Genomic DNA, 22,102 nt, shown 5'->3' with positions numbered 1-22,102 from the left:
TTCCATTCTTACCTCGTCAATAAAATCGAGGTCAAGACAAAGTTTTTCCCCATTCTCTCTCTCCTGATACTTCATCACTCGATGATTAGCCATATGAACTTCTGCCGGTATGACAGCTTCACTTCCATAGGTTAGCTTGAAGGGGGTCTCTTCTGTCGGAGTTCGTACAGTCGTCCTGTAGGCCCAAAGAATACCTGGTAACTCATTTGGCCATATCCCTTTTACCCTCTCAAGCCAAGTCTTGATGATTTTCAGCAGGGATCGGTTTGCTACTTCTGCTTGTCCATTCGCCTGTGGATGGGAGGGTGAGGAATAGTGATTCTTGATTCCAAAATGTTTACAAAAGTTCCTGAAGGGTGCGTTGTCAAATTGATATCTGTTATCCGATACTAGTACCCTGGGTACTCCGAACCTACATAGAATATTCTTCCATACAAAATTTGTAACATTTTGCTGAGTGATTGTTACAAGAGGTTCGGCCTCTACCCACTTGGTAAAGTAATCGATCCCTACTACCAAAAACTTCATTTGTCTGGTTCCCATGGGGAAGGGACCTAGGATATCTAGTCCCTACTGTGCAAAGGGCCATGGGGCCATCATTGGGGTTTGGTACTCTAACGGCTATCTAGTGACATTGTTATAGCGCTGACATTGATCACATACCTTGACATAGGCCTTAACATCTGCCTGTATTGTAGGCCAATAGTGACCTGCACGAACGACCTTATGGACTAGTGATCTCGCTCTTGAATGATTTCCACATGCTCCTTCATGAACTTCCCTCAAAATATAGTTTGACTAGTCCGGAGCCAAGCACTTTAGGTAAGGTTGGGAAAAACCTCACTTGTACAGGACTTCGTTTATGAGGACGTATTTGGCTGCCCTGACCCTCAAGTTCCTAGCTTCGTCCTTGTCTTCTAGAAGCCTTCCATCTTTAAAATAGATTACTATTGGACTCATCCAATTTTCTCCCCCTCCTATCTGTTGTATGTTTGGAAAGACTATACTTTGCATATATTGGACGTTGTTATACTCGTCTATAACTCCTCCTGCCGAAGCTGCTTTCGCCAACGCATCTGCTTCCATATTTTCCTCCCTAGAGAGTTGAACAAAATTTACTGCTGAAAACTTTCGTGCAAGTCGTTTCACTTTGCTGAGGTATTTCTTCATCCGATCTTCCTTGGTATCACACATTCCATTTACTTGGTTGATGACTAGCTGAGAATCTCCTTTGACTATAGTGCTTTGAGTAGAGCTTCGTACTCAGCCTCGTTGTTGGTGGTTTGATATTGTAGACGGGCCGCGTACTCCAGCTTGTCACCCTCTAGGGACTTTAGTATGACTCCGATCCCTCTTGCATATAGTGTGGACGATCCATCTACATTAATAACCCACCTTTCAACTCCTTCATCTTTGTCCAGCTCATCCTGGTTGGGGGTGAACTCTGCGATGAAATTTGCTAATGCCTGTGCCTTTATCACACTCCTTGGAAGGTATTTGATGTCAAACTCGCTAAGTTCCACAGCCCACTGTATTAATCGTCCAGAGGCTTCCAACTTGTTCATTGCCTTCTTTATGGGATGATATGTTAGGATGTTGATAATATGAGCTTGGAAATAATGCCTCAGCTTCCTGGAAGCTGTAATCAAGGCAAAAGCTAGCTTCTCCATCATCGGGTATCGTCCTTCTACTCCTCTCATCGCACGGCTTGTGTAATAAACTAGTTTCTGGATTCTCCCTTCTTCTCTGACCAACGCTGAGCTTATTGCGTATAGGGACACCGCCAAGTGCAAATACAGCTCTTCTCCAAGTATAGATAGACTCAGCAATGGTGCTGTCATGAGATATGTCTTCAAGTCTTGGAAGGCCTTTTGACACTCGTCTATCCACTCAAATGCCTTCCTGAGGACTTTAAAGAATGGTAAACACTTGTCAGTAGCTTTTGACACAAACTTGTTATGGGCGGCAACTCGTTTGGTAAGAGACTGGACTTCCTTGATATTTTTCGGTGGTTCCATATTCAGTATCGCCTGGATTTTGTCTGGATTTGCTTCAATTCCTCTGTGCGAAACCATGAACCCCAAATCTTCCTCGACAAAACTCCGAAAGCACACTTGCTTGGATTTAATTTCATGTTATACCGCGGAAGTATATTAAAAGTCTTTTGAAGGTCGTCTAGATGATTTCCCTCGTCCAGGCTTTTTACCAGCATATCATCTACATAAACCTCCACATTTCGCCCGATTTAAGGTCGAAACATGTGGTTAACTAGTCTTTGTTAAGTCGCCCCTGCGTTCTTCAAACTAAAGGGCATTACTTTGTAGCAATACAACCCTTGGCTTGTAATGAATGAAGTCTTTTCTTGATCCGCTTCATCCATCTTTAGCTAGTTGTAGCCTGAGAAGGCGTCCATGAAGCTCAGCACCCTGTGACCTGCCGTCGAGTCCACTAGCTGGTCAATGCGTGGCAATGGGTAACTATCCTTGGGGCAAGCTTTGTTTAAGTCAGTAAAGTCTACGCACATTCGCCACTTGCCGTTAGCTTTCTTCACCATGACTACGTTCTCCAACCAATCTGGATAATAAACTTCTTGGATGAACTCCGCGGTAACCAACTTCTGGACTTCTTCCTTGATGACATTGTCTCACTTAGGAGCAAAATCCCTTTTCTTCTGACGCACTGGTTTTGAATAGGGACAAACGTTCAAGCTGTGAGTAATAACACTTGGATCAATACCAGGCATGTCTTCATGACTCGATGCAAAGACATCAAGGCTTTTCTTCAAAAACTGGACCAAAGCATGCTTTGCCTCTTCCTCCATGCTCACCCCAATTCTAGTGAACTTCTCAGGCTGGTTCTCGTCCAAAGGGACGTCTTCTAACACCTTAGTGAGTTCTGCTGCGATCCTTTTCCCATCTATACTCATTGCCTGTATATGCTCGTCCATCGCCAGCATGGCTAAGTAGCACTCTCTGACGGCCAATTGATCTTCTTGTACTTGGCCCACTCCGTGCTCGGTTGGAAATTTGATGGACAAGTGGTAGGTAGAGGTTACCGCCTTCCAACTATTCAGAGTTGGTCTTCCAATAATTGCATTATATGACGATGCACAATCAACAACAAGAAAATTTACCTCATTGGTTATCTGCTGTGGATATGTTCCAACGACCATTGGTAATGTGATGGTGCCCACTGGTTGCACCTTCATTCCTCCGAATCCCACCAATGGTGAGTTTACTGGTCGAAGCTGATCTCGTCCTAGCCTTATTTGTTCGAAGGTGGGGTAATACAAAATGTCTGCAGAACTGCCATTGTCTATCAACACCCTCCTAGTCATGTAGTCAGCAATGAGCAGGGTGATGACTATCGCGTCATTGTGTGGGTGGTGAAGTCATCCTGCGTCTTCATCTGTGAACGTAATGGCTTGCTCATCTACTTCCCTTGTCTTAGGAGGTCGTCCAAACAGCTGGATGTTCTGCACCACCTTCAGGTATGTCTTCCTCGACTTGGATGACTACGCTGTCGAGTTTCCTCCGATAATTACTCTTATCTCTCCTAGTGGGGGTCGTGATAACTCTTCCACCTTAGCTTTCAGTTTCTCATCTCTTTGGTCTCATCCAAGGAAGTTCCTTAGCTTTCCTTGTCTAATGAGATTCTCTATCTGCTGCTTCAAATCAAAGCACTCGTCCGTGTCATGCCCGTGGTCTTTATGAAAGCGGTAATACTTGCTCCTATTGCGCTTGTTAGGGTCTCCTTTCATCTTATTTGGCCACTTCAAGGACGGATCATCCTTGATCTGTATAAGAACTTGCTCTAGTGGCATAGTCAGGGGTGTGTATTGCTGATTTCTCGCTAAGGAACTTGTCTTCTTACCATCCTTGTCTTTTCCCTTGTCTACCCAAGCCTTCTTTGGACGAGGTCCCTGATCTGAGTAATGCTGGTGGCTCGCTTCCGAGCGCTCTGCTCTCTTTCTCTTCTTGGCTATGATAGCGTCCTCAGCATTTATGAAATTCTGGGCCAAATGGACGAGTTCGGCCATAGTCTATGGTTCTTGCTCGTAGAGCTTATGGATGAATAAGTCAGAATTGACCCCATTGTGGAAAGCGGCCAATAATAACTTATTATCCATTTCGTCTACTGTCAAGGCTTCCCTATTAAACTGGGTAATGAAGGACCGCAAACTCTCATTTTCCCCTTACTTTATAGTCAGCAAACTAGAAGAGGAACGCTTGTGGCGTTGTCCTCCAATGAAATTATTGACAAATAACTTACTCAACTCTTCAAACGATCCCACTGAGTTTGGGGGTATTTTGCTGAATCACACCCACGTTGGTCCCTTAAGTATGGTAGGGAAAGCTCTGCACATAATCTCGTTCGGGACCCCCTGAAGGTGCATTGTCGTCTTGAAAGTAGCAATGTGATCACATGGGTCACGATTTCCATCATACGAATTCAAAGAAGGCATTTTGAATTTCGAAGGTAGGGGATGACTGTTGATGGAAGCCATGAAAGGGGAGTCCGTTCGGTGAACTAAATCATCCACTGGGTTCGCCCGCCTCATGTTCTCCCTCATCTCATCCATGGCTTTTTTCATCTGGTCCATCTCTCTTTCCAAGTGTGACACTCTTCTTGAAGCGGTACCCCTTGTTTGATTTTCGGACTCAACATTTTCTCCTCCACCTTCCTGACTCTAGGCTCGTCATTTCGTGTGCCCATCTTGGTGCTGCCTCCTAAGGTTGATCTCCCTATTCAACTCCTGATTCTGACGGGTCAATTCTGCCATAGCGGTAGCCAAGGATTGTATATGTTGAATAGAAGGCGGTTGCATGACAAGCGCTGATCTGCGATCGCGAAGGGGATTACTAGAAGCATCCCTACTCTCCTGGTGGCCTGGGCTAGTAGCCTTTGATCTTGTTCGAACCATTCATCCTTTTGTCTGGGAAAGGCTAATCGTTGACAACAAAAACAGATAGTCGAACAAAAAGAACAGTGAATAATTCCCACAGACGGCGCCAATTGATGATGCGAAGAAAATCAGAAGGCTGGATGCTTCGAACTTGACAGGAGGGCTTGCTCCTTCGATGGCCTGGAAAAGAAAGAAAAGCGATCAAAGGTGACCGGGATTGCCGACCAAAAACCCTCCGATGGCAAAGTTAGTCTTCTTTCTATATTTTTGGAGTTCCAACTTTTTGGGAAATATCAAGCGTACCTTTTTCTGGTCTGAATGAGTATTTATATAGTGTCCTAGGAATAGTTATTGGGCTTGTAACCTCCCCTGGATTTGAGGAGGTGCGAGGGTTCAAGGATAAGTTTCACAACCGTTTAGGAGTTATATTTTCTCATATAACGGTCACCGGAAGTTATGTGTATGTTACAGAGTGGTGACATGTACTCAAGAATTCCCAAGTGTAAAGGGCTCGTCTAGGGGTCTTCTTGTGGATGAACCCCTTCAGGACGGGGTTGATAGCTTTCCTAGGACGAGTGCTGCGGGTCTGTTTTTGTCTATGGACGACCATGGATGTTAGCCTTGTCCTGGTGCTTTCTTCTAGATGACTGCTGGTGTGGATGACCATGGACGGTCTGGAGTACTTTAATTTTTCTTCATTTCTCATCACTTAATATTAAAAATTGTTTCAGATATAGAGACATATCAATTATCACAATATTGAATTGAAACCGAATCAAAGGATGCTTAACTCTCTTAGGGAATGAATAAGAAACTGGGGAGTTTATATAAATGTATTACAATTCTTGAGTAAATCTGAAACTTCTATTTGCTAAAAGAAACGTTTTAAATACCATTTAGAGAATAGAAATATGACTTTGAAATCACTGGGTTTCAAATTTAAAAAACAAGAACATTTTTAGAAAACTTACTCTGAAACTCAATTATTTTCGAAAAATAGTTTAATTTAAAATCATCTTTTAAATGAGATTTGGACATTCAAAACGTTATTTAAAATTCAAAATTTCTCTTTAAAACATTATTTTAAAAAAGAGTCAAAGTTCTCTTCCAATTATGTAAAAATGCTTTTTGATAAACTTTTAAAAATTTAAGCTTAAAAAAAATATAACTTTTGAAAATCTTAACTGCTAAGAACCTAAAGAACAAAGTTTGTGCATATTATGCATAATTACTTACAACACTTGAATCACTCTGAAAGTCCAGCCGAAACAACCTCCAAAAAGCCTCAAAACACTCTTAAATAAGACCTATATTCAATCATAGAAATTACTTAATTTCCTCCACAAAATATAAATCTTATTGAATTATACAATTTGACTCACTAAAATTATACTTTTCTGAACTAAAAGATAACACTAATGCAAAGCATCTCTACCTAAGAATATGTTTCCTTGAATTTATCAAAACTCAGTGTCAGCAGCCAATACTTTAGGATTTAATATATGTCCTAAACAAAAGTAAAACCTTAAACATGAATTAGGCTCTATAACCGTAACTTTGTTCTAAAATACACACTATGGGCAAACCTAGGATTTAATATAAAATCCCAATGAAAACCGTGGGCCAAAACTAATATGACTTGTTCATGAACTTAATATCATTGACCCTACTACATTTAATATCTAAGCATTTTGAGTTGAAATTAGAATTTGGATAAAAGAAACAAGTTTGCCCTTATCCTTTGAAAGAATTGTAGACGTGTTGCACCCTAATGGTTCATTGTGTTAGGGAAATAGTCAACACCTAGGCATAGACTATCAAGGCTATCAAAAAGAGAAAGTAGGACTTTGACAAAATGAGAGCTAGCTAGTGAAACATGTGTGGGGCCAGGTGCAAATTCTCCAGCAAATCATAATCCAAAAGTTCCAATAGACCTTAGAGTGACGCTAGCCTTATACATGGATTTAACAATTTCGGCTTTTGTTCTAGGGTCCGAATAGTGGCAACCTAGGATTCTAGCATTATTGAAGCAGTTTAAAATCGTAATCTAAGAAATTATCAATTCAACAATCTACACATCACTAAAGTTTTCTATGATAAAATTCTAACTCCTTAATTCTTTGTTTTTAACGGTGAGAAATCATACCTTGAGCAATCTGATTGCCTCTTCACTTGTATGTGTTTTAAACTCCAATGAAAAACCTCTTACCCTCTTTGATAAAACCCTTTCTATGAAAACCCTGGCTATCTCTTCCTCTACCCTGTAGTTCGTATTAGAGATGTGGGCTTAGTGGGGTAGCGGGCTGCAGTTACTAATAAAAAGAATACCTATGACCCATCAATTATATTTAAAATAAAATTTAATAATAACCTCAAATAAAAGTATGTGGGGGTATTATAGATATGGTGAGTAAAATTCAGGTGAGTGAGGCGTGGGATGAGGATTTGCTGGTATGGCCTTTGACTATGGATGGAAGCTATAGTGTTAGGAGTGTGTATCGCTTGTTAGCTTCAGCAGAGGCAAGCATTGCACCATGCTCTTCCACACCAACAGAGCAGTGAACCTTATGGAAGAGTATTTGGAAGATTTAGACTCCCAATAAAATCAGACATTTCCTTTGGCGTGTAGTGAAAGATTCACTTCCAACAAAACAAAATGTAAGAGCTTAACATATTCCGATAGATGAGACATACAATTTGTGTCATCAAGAAACTCTACTACATAGCCTCTGGTTGTGCGATCATGCACAGTTTGTTTGGAAGTCATACTCGAGTTTTGCTCCTTTGTATTAGAAACAATATAGGGAGTTTAAGGATTTGGTGGAGGAGGTGATGCATAGGGGCTCAGCTTATCAGGTTGCACTTTTCTTCACCATAGCTTGGTGCTTATGGTAGCGCTGGAACAGGCTCAGCGAGAACTAACGGACTTGGCAGCTTCATGAACTGGGGAATCATGCTAAAAATCTAGTCTTGGAGTGTCTTGATGTGAAGAAACAGCCTACTCGGGGTGTACCTTGGCCTACTGGTGTTCGCCGAACTCCTCCAACGAAGTAGAATTATAAGGGTAACTTTGATGCTGCATTTTTTGATGCTTTAGGTTGTGTAGGTATTGGAGTTGTCTTTCAAGATCACATTGGAAATATTATCGCTGCTTTGAGTCAAAAGATCCCATTGGTTCAGTCCGTGGCGTTGGTAGAGGCTTTGGCGGCAAGATGTGCAGTAGTGTTTGCCAAGGAGCTGAGCTTGTTCAATGTGGAAATAGAGGGAGACTGCTCATGGGTGATCAAAGCCTTGACTGATCCGAGAAGATGTAACACTTTGTTTGGTCACGTGATAGATGAGAGTCAAAGTTTAGGCGCTACTCTTTACTATTGCAAGTTCTAGCATGTTTGAAGGGAAGGAAACAGATTAGCTCACACCTTAACTAGAAGAGCAATTTTATCTACAGATATAGATGTATGGGGTTGAATCTCAAACTAGTGATTTGGATATTGTTTTCCAATTGGATTTAGCTCATAAAATTACTTACTTTTATCTCAAAAAAAAAACTACAAAAGTTTCTTATCGTTGAAAAAAACTCGAGTTTAAACCCCGCCTACACCAAAACTTAATTAGTGTTTTGGCTTAATGATAAAATACAATCATTATAAAAGCAAACACCATTAGTTCAAGTCTATTATATTTATAATTAAAAAAAAAAACAAATTTGTTAACATTCATCATCCTAGGCGAACCACACATTTTGTTCCTTGACTATATAGACAAGAGTCAAGAGTCAATAGTTCACAGTCGAGAGCATAATTTAGATAATAATAGTAAAAAAACTTTTTGACCATTTGCACAAAAAAATTAGGAGAATCCACCAAGATGTCAATCCACAGAAATGGATAGCTGTCCTTAGGACATGTCCTATTCAAGTCTGTGAAGTCTACGCACATCTTCTACTTTCCATTGGCCTTTTTGACCATCACCACGTTGGCCAACCAGTCGGGGTAGTAAACTTCTCGTATGAATTCTGCTTCTTGTAACTAGCGAACCTCTTTCGCTATGGCCTTGTCCCACTCCTGCGCGAACACCCGTTTCTTTTAGCAGATGTGAGAAAATGAGGGCGATACATTCGATTTGTGGACTATGACTGAAGGATCGATTCTGGGCATGTCTTCATGGCTCTAGGCGAAGACGTCCTAGTTCTCCCTTAGAAATGCTGTGAGTGCCTAATGGACTGGCAAGCTAGCAAGAGTACCAATTCTTATCGTTCGCTCGGGCTTAGAGTCATCAATGAGTGCCTCTTCCAATCCTTCCATTGGTTCTACCACTGTCTGCTGTTCTTCTATGCATATGGTCTGTAAATGGTCATCTATCTCCAGCATGGCGATGTAGCACTCACGTGCTACTACTTGATCCCTTTGTACCTCTCCCATTCCGTATTCGGTGGGGAACTTGATCATCAGGTGGTAAGTGGAGGTTATGGCCTTCCACAAATTAAGGGTAGGACGGACCAAGATGGCATTGTAAGCGGATGAACAATCTACAACTAGGAATGTGACATCTTTGGTGATCTGTTGAGGGTAATCACCGACTGTTACAGGTAAAGTGACCACACCAAGTGGGTACACTCTTGTTCCTTCAAATCCAATAAGTGGTGCGTTAGTTGGAACTAACCGTTCTCTCTTAATCCTCATCTGCTAGAAGGTTGGGTAGTAGAGTATATCAGCAGAGCTCCCGTTGTCCACCAAGACCAGGTGGGTGTTGTAGTCCCCAACCCGTATGCTCACTACAAACGCATCGTCGTGTGGGTGTTGGAGATGTTGAGCATCTTCCTCTATGAACCCAATTGCAGGGTTATCGATGTGCGCCATCTTTAGGACTAAACCCGTCAGTTAAACGTTCTGAACCATCCTGAGATAGGTCTTGCGTGCCTTTTTGGTTGAATAGGAAGTTGTGGTGCCCCCTACAATCATCCTTATGTCTCCTAAGGGGTGGTCTGGGACGCTTGTTTTCTCTCCGGGCGCCTTGCTCTTATGGTTGATCCATCCTTTCCTTGTATCTGCTGCTTCAAGTCGTAGTAGTTGGATGTATCGTGACCGTGATCTCGGTGAAAGCGGTAGTACTTGTCTTTAAACCTCTTGCTGGGGTCTCCTTTTAGCTTACCAGGAAATGTCAAGGATCCTTCGTCCTTGATTTGCATCAAGATTTGATCAATTGGGGCATTTAGTGGGGTGAAAATCGCAAACCTTCCAGTGGGGGGTTTGGAGCACCTATTCTCTCGTCTGTCTCTCATCCTTGTTGCCTGCCATCCCTTATCCTACTGTGCTTCTTCTTATATTTCTCTCTTCCTGGGCTTTTCTTCTCGGGCAAGCAACATGTCTTCCACATTCATGTACTTAGTAGCCTTGTAAAGTACATCCAACATGGTTTTCGGGTTGTTTTTGTATAAGGAGAACAAAAACTTCCCCTTTCGTAATCCATTGGTGAATGCAGCCACAAGTATCTTGTCGTTAGCTTCATCAATTAAGAGGGCCTCTTTGTTAAAGCGGGTGATGTAAGACTTCAGCGTCTCATCCTCCCGTTGCTTGATTTTCATTAGGCATACGGTGGATTTCTTATACTTATGCCCCCCGATAAAGTGCGAGGCAAACTGGACGCTCAACTCTTTGAAGGTTCTGATGGAATTTGGTGTCAACCTACTGAACCATTCTCTTACGGGGCCTGTCAATGTAATGGGAAAGGCTCGACACATGATCTCGTTCGCTACACCTTGCAGGTGCATAAGGGCCTTGAATGACTCCAGGTGGTCCAAAGGATCCCTTGACCCATTGTAGGCTTCTATTTATGGCATACAGAACTATGGTGGAAGGGGGAATGAAGTGATAAGTGTAGTGAAGGGCGAGTCCGTCTGATGTACCATCTCGTCGAGATCGCTTGATACCCGTCCTCTGAGGGCATTCATCATCAAATCCATCTGTGCTTTTATCATCTGCATCTCTATGACTAGGTGCGGTAGGGCGACATCTATGGCAGTTGGTCTACTCACGGAGTTGTTGCCTTCTGGCCCTTCTCTATTTTGCCTACCGTTGGTGTGCTGAAGGCTGTCACCCTCCTGCTTTTCTTCTTGATTTCGGGGCTTGGTGTCCCTTTGGCGTAATTGTTCTTCTAGGTCATGGTTTTTCTTGTTAAGGCGTTCAACAGTCACGGTAAGAGTTTGAAGCTGTCTCTCGAGGGCGGTGGTACGTGGTTCATCTCCTTGGTTTTGTTAGTGGTCGCCATCGAGCGAGTAAGTACCGTGCAATTTTTTGTCGGAGAAGCGGTAGTATGGCTTACAACTTTCCCACAAACGACGCCAACTGATGATGCTGAAAATTGTCAGTAAGCTACACGATCATTGCACGCTCTAGACAAGACCTGCATAAATAAGAAGAAGAAGACCTTATAGAGAGTACTAGTGTGGTACCGGCCAAATATCCTTTGAAGGTTAAGTTAGAGAACTTTCACAACTCTAAAGTGTCAGAACTGGGGTAAATTATGTGTACCTTGATTTCTGAGGGTTTTGGGTTTTTATAGTAGTATACAATCAACTTTGGTTTCTTGGCGAGGAAAATGTTTCCTTGTAGGGAAGATCCTCATTAATACACGTATTTTACGAGATCTTTCCATATAGAGATTTAGTTGATTATGGTTAATCGTGGAGCACAAGACATTTCCATTTGAAATTTCTTGAAGACCAATTAAACCATGTGGATGTCATGTGCCTTTGCCATCGTCCACTTTGTATTTGTCTGTTTTCTCATCCGTCTGCCATAAAGAGTCTGTTCACCTTGGACATGTTTCGTCATGTTTCTTCCTTCCCTTTGATCATCCACTACCCAGTACCGTCGCTCATGGCAGGTTCTAGAAAACAAGACCGACTATTTTAATTTTATCCTCTTCAGCCAGAGTTTGCATCTTTGTTATAAATTGCTTACAAAGTTTGCATCTTTACATTTACACTGAGTTTCGGATTAAAGTGCTTTCTTCTTGGTTCTGGCACTGAGTTTAGTTTACTATTCACTTACAAAGTTTTCATCTTTACATTTTTATAAATTGCTAATATGTGATTAGATGCACATTATGCCTAAAATTCACAACCCTTATATTTGGCTTTTTGTTCAGGTTTGGCACTTATAACAATGAAGAAAGCATTGCTGTGGATCGATGGACGATACTTTTTGCAGGTTGCAAAGGAACTTAATGATCAATGGAATCTCAAGCGAATTGGAGAGGACCTGGCTGTAGATGTCTGGATGGCAGATGTGAGTCACCATGTTTTTAAAATTTCTAATGAAGGTTAAGGTTATGAACAATGTAAATTTTCTAAAGAGAGATTTATTATTCTATATTTAAGCAAGTTTGGTCACCTTCTTAGAGTGGATCACTCCACCTTGTCTTTCAACTAGAACTTTTTATTCAGATTGTTACAATTTAATCCGAAATTTTATTTGAATTTTCCTATTGTTGTTACTATCATATATTTTATTGATTTTTCCCCCTAAGAATGGTTTCGTGAATCTTGATAGAACAACTCACTTAGAACAAAAATTCAAAAACTTATGAGACATGTGTCCTATTTAATTTTTAAATTTGTTCCAAATGAATTATTAAGTGTAAAAATTGAAAAGTCCAAATCTAATTAGATTCTAAATTAGAGTTCAATCTTTCGTCATGTGTTATTTTTTTTTTAATATTTGAGGCAAGTAAATTCTAAACACACACACACACACACATATATATAATGAGAACCATTACATATTTTAGAATGTATAAATTTTATAAAAAAAAAGCTAATACTATGTATAATTTGAAATTCTTTTAAAAAGAATATATATAATTGTGATTGTTTTTAATTGTTCCTGTGCATATGCACATGACTATACATTGGTTATGGTTAAATAATTAAATTTATCATTTTTTAATAATTTTAACTTTTGAAATAATTGACAATTTATTTAGTTAGAATTATAATTAAATAATTAAATTTACCATTTACTAATAACTTAAACTTTTAAAACAATTGAAAGTTTATTAAGTTAGAATTGTAATTAAATAATTAAATTTACAATTTATTAATAATTTAAACTTCTGAAACAATTTATAATTTATTACGGGTGCTATACTCCCCTGCCATCCCCTCAACAACCAACACGGTCCATCAAATCTGTACAGGCTGGATCAACACCTCACCAAATCTGTAGTACATTGTGAATATAATTCAAAGTTTTCACTGACATGTCCAAACTCATGACTCAAGAGTTGTGAAAACCAAGTTTTTACTGACAACATGATAAATTCATGCTCCGTGAATTTCTACATTTTCACCTAACTCATTAGCCTTTTCTCTTATAATATTCTCTTTCTCCACTCCCCATTTCCCCCTTTACCTTAACCAAAAATATTGCCAATCCATTTTTTCCACGAATTGGTTTACTATTGAAGTGCACTCGATCATGTCCAGACCACCAAGCTGTAGGCAGCATCGATGGACTTGGCAAACAGTTCCGAGCCATCTACAAAGAGCATGGCAGCGAGTCAAAGGAGATCTACAATATCCAATTATACTGGCTTTTGGGATGGGATGTTTGGAAAAATTATTTTGATATTATTTTAATCCTCAACTTTTATATCATGCACAATTTGAAACAAATTGGTTTGATTTATGTCTAAATAGTAGTTGCTGTTTGGTGGATGGAAAAATTATAATTTGATAACTGAGATCGCATGTAATTAAAAGGATCAGGCTTCTTTTGTAACAATATATTAAACAAAAAGAAAAATTCGAAAAAAGAAAAAGAAAAAATTGTAGCTTACAACATTTCTTTAAATTGTAAAACATTATAGATTACGGTGTTTTTCTTTTTTGTGTCAATATTACAAAAATTTTGAAACTACCACGGAATGGAATTATAAGAGATTCTTATCATCATTGGAGTTTTGTTTTAAAAGGTTGGGTTTTACTTTTTGCTGTGTCACAAACAAGTTAGCAATGTTGAGCTATTTGGGGTTTGGAGACGTGAATTTTGCATTGATTCATGATTCTCATGCTTCCAGATTAATTAAATTTCATATTACTTTTAATTTCTTTCTAATTATATTTACAATATGATTGTTCAACACTTGGTTGATTTCAAAAGTTTATCTCATTATTTTAATCACACATTTCAAATGGGGTATTATTTATTTTGTAGATTTGTTACCATACACATATCTCATTGTTTTTTCACTCATTGTTTTTTCACGGTGATTAGGGAAGCAATTCAAACATCAATAGATGACAAAGTTATAGATTTTAGTATATGTACTTGCCTCTAGGATATTTCATGGTTTGCCTGCAAATGCTTTAACCACTGAAAATAAATAATATAAAATGTTTTAGAAATAGAAAATGTTTTTACAAATTTATAAATATTGTAATAGATGGTAAGATAGATAGTAATGTAAGAATTTCAGATTTAAGTTTTGGTTGAACTGTGAATTCTCTCTTTCTCTACTTCACTCTCTTTTTCAAAAATCTTTCTCTCTAGAAAATGCTCGTATTAATCTTCTTAGATCATCTTAAATTAACAACATTGTCTAAACCCATCTAAAAAAAGTTATTAAAAATTTAAAACAATAAAACATGGACAAAGTTGGAGTGATTTTACTACTCTCATTACAAAAGAACCATACTTTGGTGATAAAAGGCAAAACAACAGCCATCAATATCCACATAGATTTGAAATGATTCAATTAAATTTTCTTTTAGAACATCAGCCTCATTGCTTAAAGGACAAGCATTAATGCCCATTCTTTTAATTTAACAAATGTATTGGATTTAACTCTGATGATCATGTCAGTCAAAGAAAGCATTTGTTTTTAGAATTGAGCTTGACCAGATATTCTACATTTTGCAACGTGGAAGTTTGGTGAAGAACAACAAAGATTTGGGTCTAGTTTGGACCAAATTAATCGTTTAGCTATGATGACAGTACAGTTACTATAGTCCTATTCTAGTTTCATTTGGTCTAGTTCTGTTAAACAAGGCAACCAAGACTTGATTCAAAAAAAGAAAAAAGAAAAGAAAAGACAACCAAAATTTGAGTCTATGGTGATCTGAATTAACGGGTAAGTTTAGATCATGTACAGTACAGTTACCATAGTCCCATTTTAGGTTTCATTTGATCTTAGTTTTGCTAATTAGCCTCTTATCTGCAGTTTTTTTTTTTTAAATAAAAAAATTCCTGACTGAAAAAAAGGGAAAAGAAAGAAGGCTCTGAGGTTTTGTTTAGTCCCTATTTTTAGTTTTGTGTTTTAACTGTTTTCCAAGTGTTTTCTCACCCAAAAAGTTGTCTGGCACTTGATCTCCTCTCAATTCTCCAATTCCATAATCAGTAGGAAATTTTATCATCAAATGGTATGTCGATGTTACAGCTTTCCATGAGTTGAGGGTTGGACGTCCTATGATGGCATTGTAGGCTGACAAGCAATCGACTACAAGGAATGCTACATTCCTAGTGATCTGCTGTGGGTAGTCTCCAATGGTTACTGCCAAAGTGACGACGCCAAGTGGAAATACCCTCGCTCTTCCAAAGCCGACGAGCGGGGTGTTAGTCGGAACTAGTCGTTCCCTTTCAATTCCCATCTGTTGGAAAGCGGGGTAGTAGAGGATGTCTGCTGAACGACCATTGTTGACGAGGACTCGGTGTATGTTATAGTCTCCTGCCTGTATGGTGACGACCAGCGTGTCGTCATGGGGATGGTGAAGACGCCGTGCGTCTTCTTCTAAGAATCCGATGGGGGGATTGTCAATCCGCGACATTTTGGGTGCTGAACTTGTCATCTAGATGTTCTGAACCGTTCTGAGGTATGTCTTTCGGGCTTTCTTGGATGACCCGGCGGTCATGGTGCCCCCTATAATCATCCTTATATCTCCTATGGGTTGCCTGGGGCGATCATTGTCTCGTCGAGGGGCTTGATTTTGTGGCGGGTCTGCCCTCTCCTTGTTGACGAACCTCTGTAGCCTTCCTCGTCTAATAAGAGCTTCTATTTGCTGCTTCAAGTCGTAGCAATCAGCGGTGTCATGGCCATGATCTTGATGAAAACGACAGTATTTATCCCTTGGTCTCCTGTTGGGATCTCCTTTCAGCTTGCCAAGAAAGGTCAAAGTTTCTTCATCTTTAATCTGCATTAGTACCTGGTCGATAGGAGCGTTTAGGGGAGTGAAGCTTGTGTATCTCCCTACAGGTGGTCTATGGCGTCGATCATCCCGTCGTTCTTCAGTTCTAGCCTTCTTTTGCCCCTTATCCGAGTGTGCGTCTTCCTGTTTTCCCCTTTTTCTAGGCTTTTCTTCTCTAGCTAGTAACGCATCTTCCGCGTTCATGTACTTGGTCGCCCTGTAAAATACTTCGGACATAGTCTTTGGGTCGTTCTTATACAGAGATAACAGGAACTTACCCTTCCGCAGCCCGTTTGTGAATGCTGCTACAAGTATCTTGTCATCCGCCTCGTCTATTGAGAGGGCCTCCTTGTTAAAGCGAGCTATGTATGATCTTAAAGTCTTATCTTTTCGTTGTCTAATGTTCATTAGACACGCGGTAGACTTCTTATGCTGGTAACTCCCGATAAAGTGTGATACGAATTGCGCGCCTAATTCCTTGAAGGTGTCGATAGAATTAGGCGTTAGCCTACTGTACCAGTTCCTCGCAGGACCTTTCAACGTGGTGGGAAAAGCCCTACACGTGATCTCATTCGGCACACCCTGAAGAAGCATTAGGGTCTTGAAGGATTTCAAGTGATCCAATATGTCCTTGGATCCGTCGTAATTCTCCACCTGAGGCATGCGAAATTTTGGGGGAAAGGGACATGAACTTACGAGCACTGTGAAAGGTGAATCAGTTCTCTGGACTAGGTCATCCAAGTCGCTGGAGATTTGACCTTTGAGGGCGTTCATCATCACATCCATCCGCTCCCTCATCTCCTGCATCTCAGCTGCTACGTGTGGTGGTAGGGTGTCTAAGATGGATGGCCGGTTAGTGTCTTGCCGTTCTGGTCTACTCGGAGCATTGCTACCTTTCGGCCCTTCCGAATTTCTCCCATCCGCACTTGCACCTTCTTGGTCTTCCTCTAGTGTGCTAAGGTGCGTATTCCTTTGTCGTAATTGCTCCTCTAGATCATGATTCTATTTGGTCATGCGCTCAACCGCCGCCGTAAGTGTTTAAACTTGCCTTTCCAAGGCGCAGGTGTGCAGTTCGTTGCCTTGATTGTTAGTTGTTGCCATCGATCGAGTGAGTACCATGCAACTTTTGTCTTAGGGGTAGAGTAAAGGCTGATTACTCTCGAGTGCTGATGTTGAGCGTTCCCACAGACGGCGCCAACTGATGATGAGTTAAAATCCACCAGTTGTCACGTGGTCCTCACCTTACTCGAAACAACACCTGCACAACAACAGACAAGACCAACTAAGGGCACCGGTGTGGTGTCGGCCAAAAACCCTCCGAAGGTTAAGTTAGAACTTCTTTTCTTCTTTACAACCCTAAAGTGCTAGAGCTGAAGTGAATTATGCTTACCGTGGTTTATGAGGGTTTTGGGGTATATATAGTAGCATGGATCTGAAATAAGTGACTTAGTGAGGAAGTACTTTCCTTCTAGGAGAGTAGTTTATGGATTATACGTATCATCTAGAGCCCTTTTCCTTTTAGGAATCTTATTGACTGAGGCCAAACGTGTAGCACAAGAACTTTCCTTATATGCACGTACGTGATGGACAAAACAGGTTATGGATGAAGGTTGGGTTATCCCTTTCAGCTTTTACTTCCTAAGGTCGTCAGCTTACGTATGTCTCCGGTAAGGTCATCAGCTTAGGACCTTCAGCTTTGACTCCGTCTGATTTTCTTCCTTCAGCCTAACACCGTCAGATATGAGGCGGAGCCGCGGATGTCAAAATGGAATGGTTTGGTGATCAGAGCTGACGGGCTTGATACTCCCGTCAGCCACCTTAAGGTATTAGTAGCTTATACAATTATCCTCGTCAATAAGAATTCAAATAGATCAAGTGGATAGTTTAAGAAAAGCTAAGAACTCAAAATGGTAGAACAGTGTGTAAAACCCCAATTCGGAGTATTTTCTCGTCTACCATTCTTTTTGCTATTAGCGCTATGACTCATGAGAAAAAACCAAAAGAGTAATAATATATGTTCCTAAAAATTAAAGAGTAATAATATATGAAAATCCCAATAAATCAAGCATGAAATTAGGACCAAACATTTTTGGGTGTTCTTAAAACATTTATTAATGGACAATTTTAAAAAAGTTTTGATGCTATTTTCATGGAAAATATAAAAAATTATAATAAAAAAATCACTTGTTTTTTCTCTTCCCATAAAAAATTTCTAAAGAAATTTCAATAATTAAATACCCTTGGTTAACTTTTTCCAATATCTTCATATCTTTGTAAATTGTAATACTAAACACTAAACAGAGTTAAAAAGTGAAACCAACTCAGCCATCCCACATACAGGGTATAGCCAGAAATTTTTATTTAGAGGCCAACTTATGATACTAATTTATTAGCTTATACAAACTTCTATAAACATGCATAAACACAAATATCTATACACACATAAAACTTAGTATCCTCCATAGTGAATCCTTAAAATTTTCATTTTTAATATAAGTTACCAAATTATCAACCAAAGTGAGTATACAATTTTCGATTGAACTAATAAAGTATTCAAAGACATGAATGATTCAAAATTTTAACAGACACAAAAACACAATTTACAATAAAAAATGAATATGAGAAATATAAAAAAAAAACATTCTCGATAACACTGGACCAATTAGATAATTTTTTTAAGAGCATAATTAGATTAGCTCAAATATTTGGAGGCCAAGTCTCTTTTTTATAGGCTAATAGTTAAAATGTTAAATATTTATATATAATATCAAATATTTTTGAAATTCATGGCCCTCACTCATAGCTCTGCCTCTACTCACATGTTTTTACGGCAAATTATTTACTCTCAGAATAAGTGATATGATGATTTTTCTTCTCACGTACATAATAACCCATCATAAATTTAATTAGTAGAGAGTACCACCCTTGCTTAATCCAAAAAACCTAAAATACCCTCAACTTTAGGCTTAACTGCTATGACCAAAATTCTGCTAAAAAATAAAATTAATGACCAGAACACATTCTCTTCTCTTTTCTCTCTCTAAAAAAAGAAAAAAAGAAAAAATCCTCATTCTTTCCCTACGCCCTATAATACGCTTCACGACATTGCCATCTCTCTGCTCCTCCGTTCTTTGCTGCGTTGTCTGCCTCCAAATCTTAGGTAACCATTCTTCATTACCCTTTCCCCCTGAATTTATTTTATAGATTTGGGCCTTTTGCATGTTGGGTTACAAAATTTAAAAATTTGTAAGTAAAGACTTTATAAATTTAAAAATTTCAGGTAGATGGGGTTGAGTAAAACCATTTGGATTTGATGGGATTAGTTTTTTCTTGTTAAATGGTTGATGGGTTCGAGGAGAATTTCAGAAGAGCTTACTCTGCTGACTGCTGGTTTTTGGCTTTTAGATTTAGCCTTTGTGTTCTATTTGGTTGAATACAAATTTCTTAATTTTCTGAAATAAAAAAATTGATTACAAAATTTTAAGTCATTTGGTTGATTTTATTATTGAAAAGTATTTGGGCGTATATAATTCTATATAGTTCGGAAAATCTTATTACACCCTCAATTGCACACTTCCTTTTGAAATAGTGTATTTTAAAAACACGAGTTCAGTCCATGTGGCAGTGTGTGTATGGTGAGTGTGATAATCATTACTAGTATATTTTATAGGACTTTACTTCATACTCATTTCCTTATGTGATATGCAAATAAGGCTTCCTGAACTAAAAAATTGAATTGCATGTTTCATTTGGGATGTTTTTTGGTCTGCTCAGTCTGTGTTGAGATAGCTGCTGTGTTGGGATTTTCCTTGTTCCCCCAACTAGCATGCATACAAAAGTTCAATAGACAGACTTGATTTTTTTTTTTTTTTTTTAAGGGATAGACAGACTTGAATTGCATGTAAGTTTTATAGACTTAAATTGCATGTAGGTTGGCCAGTCAGTGTAGTCTATGATCTTTTATATTGTGTTGAATTAGTCTCTACCGTTCAATGGTAAATTGAAAAAAAAATATGATATTCAATTGATAATTTTGATACAAACTGGAATGATTTGGCCTTAGATTTTTTATTTTTTATTTTTATTTTTAAAAAATAGCAGTTAACTTTTTGCTTTGGGCTGAATGGGTTCTTTCGGTGACTTCAGCATTCAGAATAGGTGAAAATAGCAGTCACTCTCAGGGGCGGAGCCACCTTATGCATTGGGGGGGCCATGGCCCCTCCAAATTTTTTTAAAACCTCTCTAAATATAAGTAAAATTAGTCTACAATCATTTTGAGTTAAGAGTTGGCCCCCACAAGATTAAAAGATTGGCCCCCCCTCCAACACATCACTCATAAAATTCTCCCCACCCCAAATCCCAACTGTGCAATGGTAAAAATTAACTCCTCTTGTCTTTCCCATTCTTCTCCAAAGCATGATAGCCACGTCCATATTTTTCTAGTTTTTACTTATTCAATTTTTGTGAAAGGATAATACTGAGGAGTAGTACTTTAGATTACTTGATTAGACTCATATGTATTGAATTTTAGTGTCCTTAAAAATAATATTATTGTTTGTATTTTATTGGACATGTTAAATATGTGCTTGAATTTAATTGAAGAATCTAATGTATTACATTTAGGACATTGTATTTAAGTTTTACACTTTCTCAAAACTATTACAATATCTCCTTTCACTTTACAATTCTACAAAAGACTCTCCTCATCGCTTGGCACTCTCTCTTCAGTTTCTCTACATTAATTCTTCCATAGGATGCCCTCACGTAATCATATTTTCATTAGTTTCTCCCACTTCCTTGACAAAGAGTTTTCTTATTTAAAGCTAAGCAAATATTGAGAAATACCAACTTCTTCTTCTTCTTCTTCTTCTTCTTCAGTTTTGTTGTATACTTATATTTGATTCCTATGAATGTTATAGACTTATGGATTTTCAAAAAAATAGGAGAAACTCAAGAAAAAAAAAAACTTAAGATGCTTAATTGGTTGATTAACTTGTTAGTATTTTAATTTTTGAGTGCTATAGAATTACACCGACAAAAAAATTCTATCAACAAGCTTGTGTTATAAATATACTGTAGTTTGAGTTTTTCGTTAAATCAAAATGATAGTTTTACGTTGGCCCCCTCAAGCAAAAATTCCTGGCTACGCCCCTGGTCACTCTCCTCCTCCTCTGCTAAGAGAGAGAAACCGTGAGAGAGAGATATGAGGCTTCTAACCCACAACATGTTGTCATCGAACATAAAGGGAGTTAGCAACGGGTTTCCACTTCGAATAGAGGTAGAGAAAGTGTTGGAGAAGCAGGTGGATTTCAATGCCGACTTCCTCCGCAACATGTTTCCCAAGATCGAGTGGAAGGCCTTTGTTGATGCTGCTAGAACTATAGGCTATGCCGAGCTCCCTGAGGAGGTCGATAATTCATCTATACTCACATCAGAAGAGTTCTTAAACAAGTTCCACCATGCCCTCCTTGAGCTCCACCTTGAGGAGGGCGCACTAGTTTGTCCTGAGACTGGTCGCCGATTCCCCGTCAATAAGGGTATTCCCAACATGCTCCTTCATGAGGATGAAGTCTGAATCTTATTTAAGTTAATGCGCTTTTGAGGGTGTTTTTTTTGTGTGTGGTATTTTGTCTTTGTATAATTGTATTTAGGGGCAGTGAAAATTAGGATTCTCTTCTTTTGCAATATGTTATGTATGCATTTGGATAAGAGAAATTTTGTTTTGATTGTAGATGAATGAGAAAACAGGGTTTTGTTTCTTAAGCGTTTGTTAATTATGAATTGGAGTTTTTCTCTCTATTTTTTATTGAGCTTACTGGTTGTTTTGCCAACCAAAATAAAATGGCTACAACTAAACCAATTGTCTGTCTGTCTTCTGGTAAATTCCGGCCTATATTCAGGTTTTGTCAATGGGGTTTTGAGAAATCTTGAATTTTTGAGATATCAAAAAGCTTTGATACGTCTGCCAGTGAATCCTGGCTATTCAATATATTCAGGTGGTCTAATGTCAA

The 22,102-nt window shown here is 39.0% G+C and overlaps 3 protein-coding genes across 5 annotated transcripts; 1 reads left to right on the top strand and 2 right to left on the bottom strand.

The window, feature by feature from the left end:
- Window positions 1–10,226: 10,226 nt before the first annotated feature.
- On the bottom strand, window positions 10,227–10,646 carry LOC142628605 (uncharacterized). Its single transcript, XM_075802666.1, has one exon. The coding sequence runs from the start codon at window positions 10,644–10,646 to the stop codon at window positions 10,227–10,229; it is 420 nt and encodes a 139-aa protein (XP_075658781.1).
- Window positions 10,647–15,200: 4,554 nt separating this feature from the next.
- LOC142628603 (uncharacterized) lies at window positions 15,201–15,734 on the bottom strand. Its single transcript, XM_075802665.1, has one exon. It carries the CDS (start codon window positions 15,732–15,734, stop codon window positions 15,201–15,203), a length of 534 nt encoding a protein of 177 aa, XP_075658780.1.
- Window positions 15,735–19,089: 3,355 nt separating this feature from the next.
- LOC142627415 (multifunctional methyltransferase subunit TRM112 homolog A-like) lies at window positions 19,090–21,854 on the top strand. 3 transcript variants are annotated; one of them, XM_075801271.1, is made up of 3 exons: window positions 19,090–19,251; window positions 20,238–20,270; window positions 21,255–21,854. In XM_075801271.1, the coding sequence occupies exon 3, from the start codon at window positions 21,295–21,297 to the stop codon at window positions 21,664–21,666; it is 372 nt and encodes a 123-aa protein (XP_075657386.1). In that variant the 5' UTR covers window positions 19,090–19,251; window positions 20,238–20,270; window positions 21,255–21,294; the 3' UTR covers window positions 21,667–21,854. The 3 variants fall into 3 exon arrangements, with proteins under 3 accessions (XP_075657386.1, XP_075657388.1, XP_075657387.1); XM_075801273.1 differs by lacking the exon at window positions 20,238–20,270 and having other exon boundaries at window positions 19,094–19,251; window positions 21,222–21,854; XM_075801272.1 differs by lacking the exon at window positions 20,238–20,270 and having other exon boundaries at window positions 19,094–19,251; window positions 21,201–21,854.
- Window positions 21,855–22,102: the final 248 nt, after the last annotated feature.

The sequence above is a fragment of the Castanea sativa genome, chromosome 3 (assembly GCF_040712315.1).
Source record: "Castanea sativa cultivar Marrone di Chiusa Pesio chromosome 3, ASM4071231v1".
Lineage (NCBI taxonomy): Eukaryota > Viridiplantae > Streptophyta > Magnoliopsida > Fagales > Fagaceae > Castanea > Castanea sativa.
The sequence above is the reverse complement of the archived record's forward strand: the minus strand, read 5'-3'. Positions and strand labels throughout refer to the sequence as shown.

Excerpts from the sequence above, each read along its gene's own strand:
- LOC142627415 (XM_075801271.1), top strand. The coding sequence starts at position 21,295 with ATGAGGCTTCTAACCCACAACATGTTGTCATCGAACATAAAGGGAGTT.
- LOC142628605 (XM_075802666.1), bottom strand. The coding sequence starts at position 10,646 with ATGTGTCGAGCCTTTCCCATTACATTGACAGGCCCCGTAAGAGAATGG.
- LOC142628603 (XM_075802665.1), bottom strand. The coding sequence starts at position 15,734 with ATGTCGCGGATTGACAATCCCCCCATCGGATTCTTAGAAGAAGACGCA.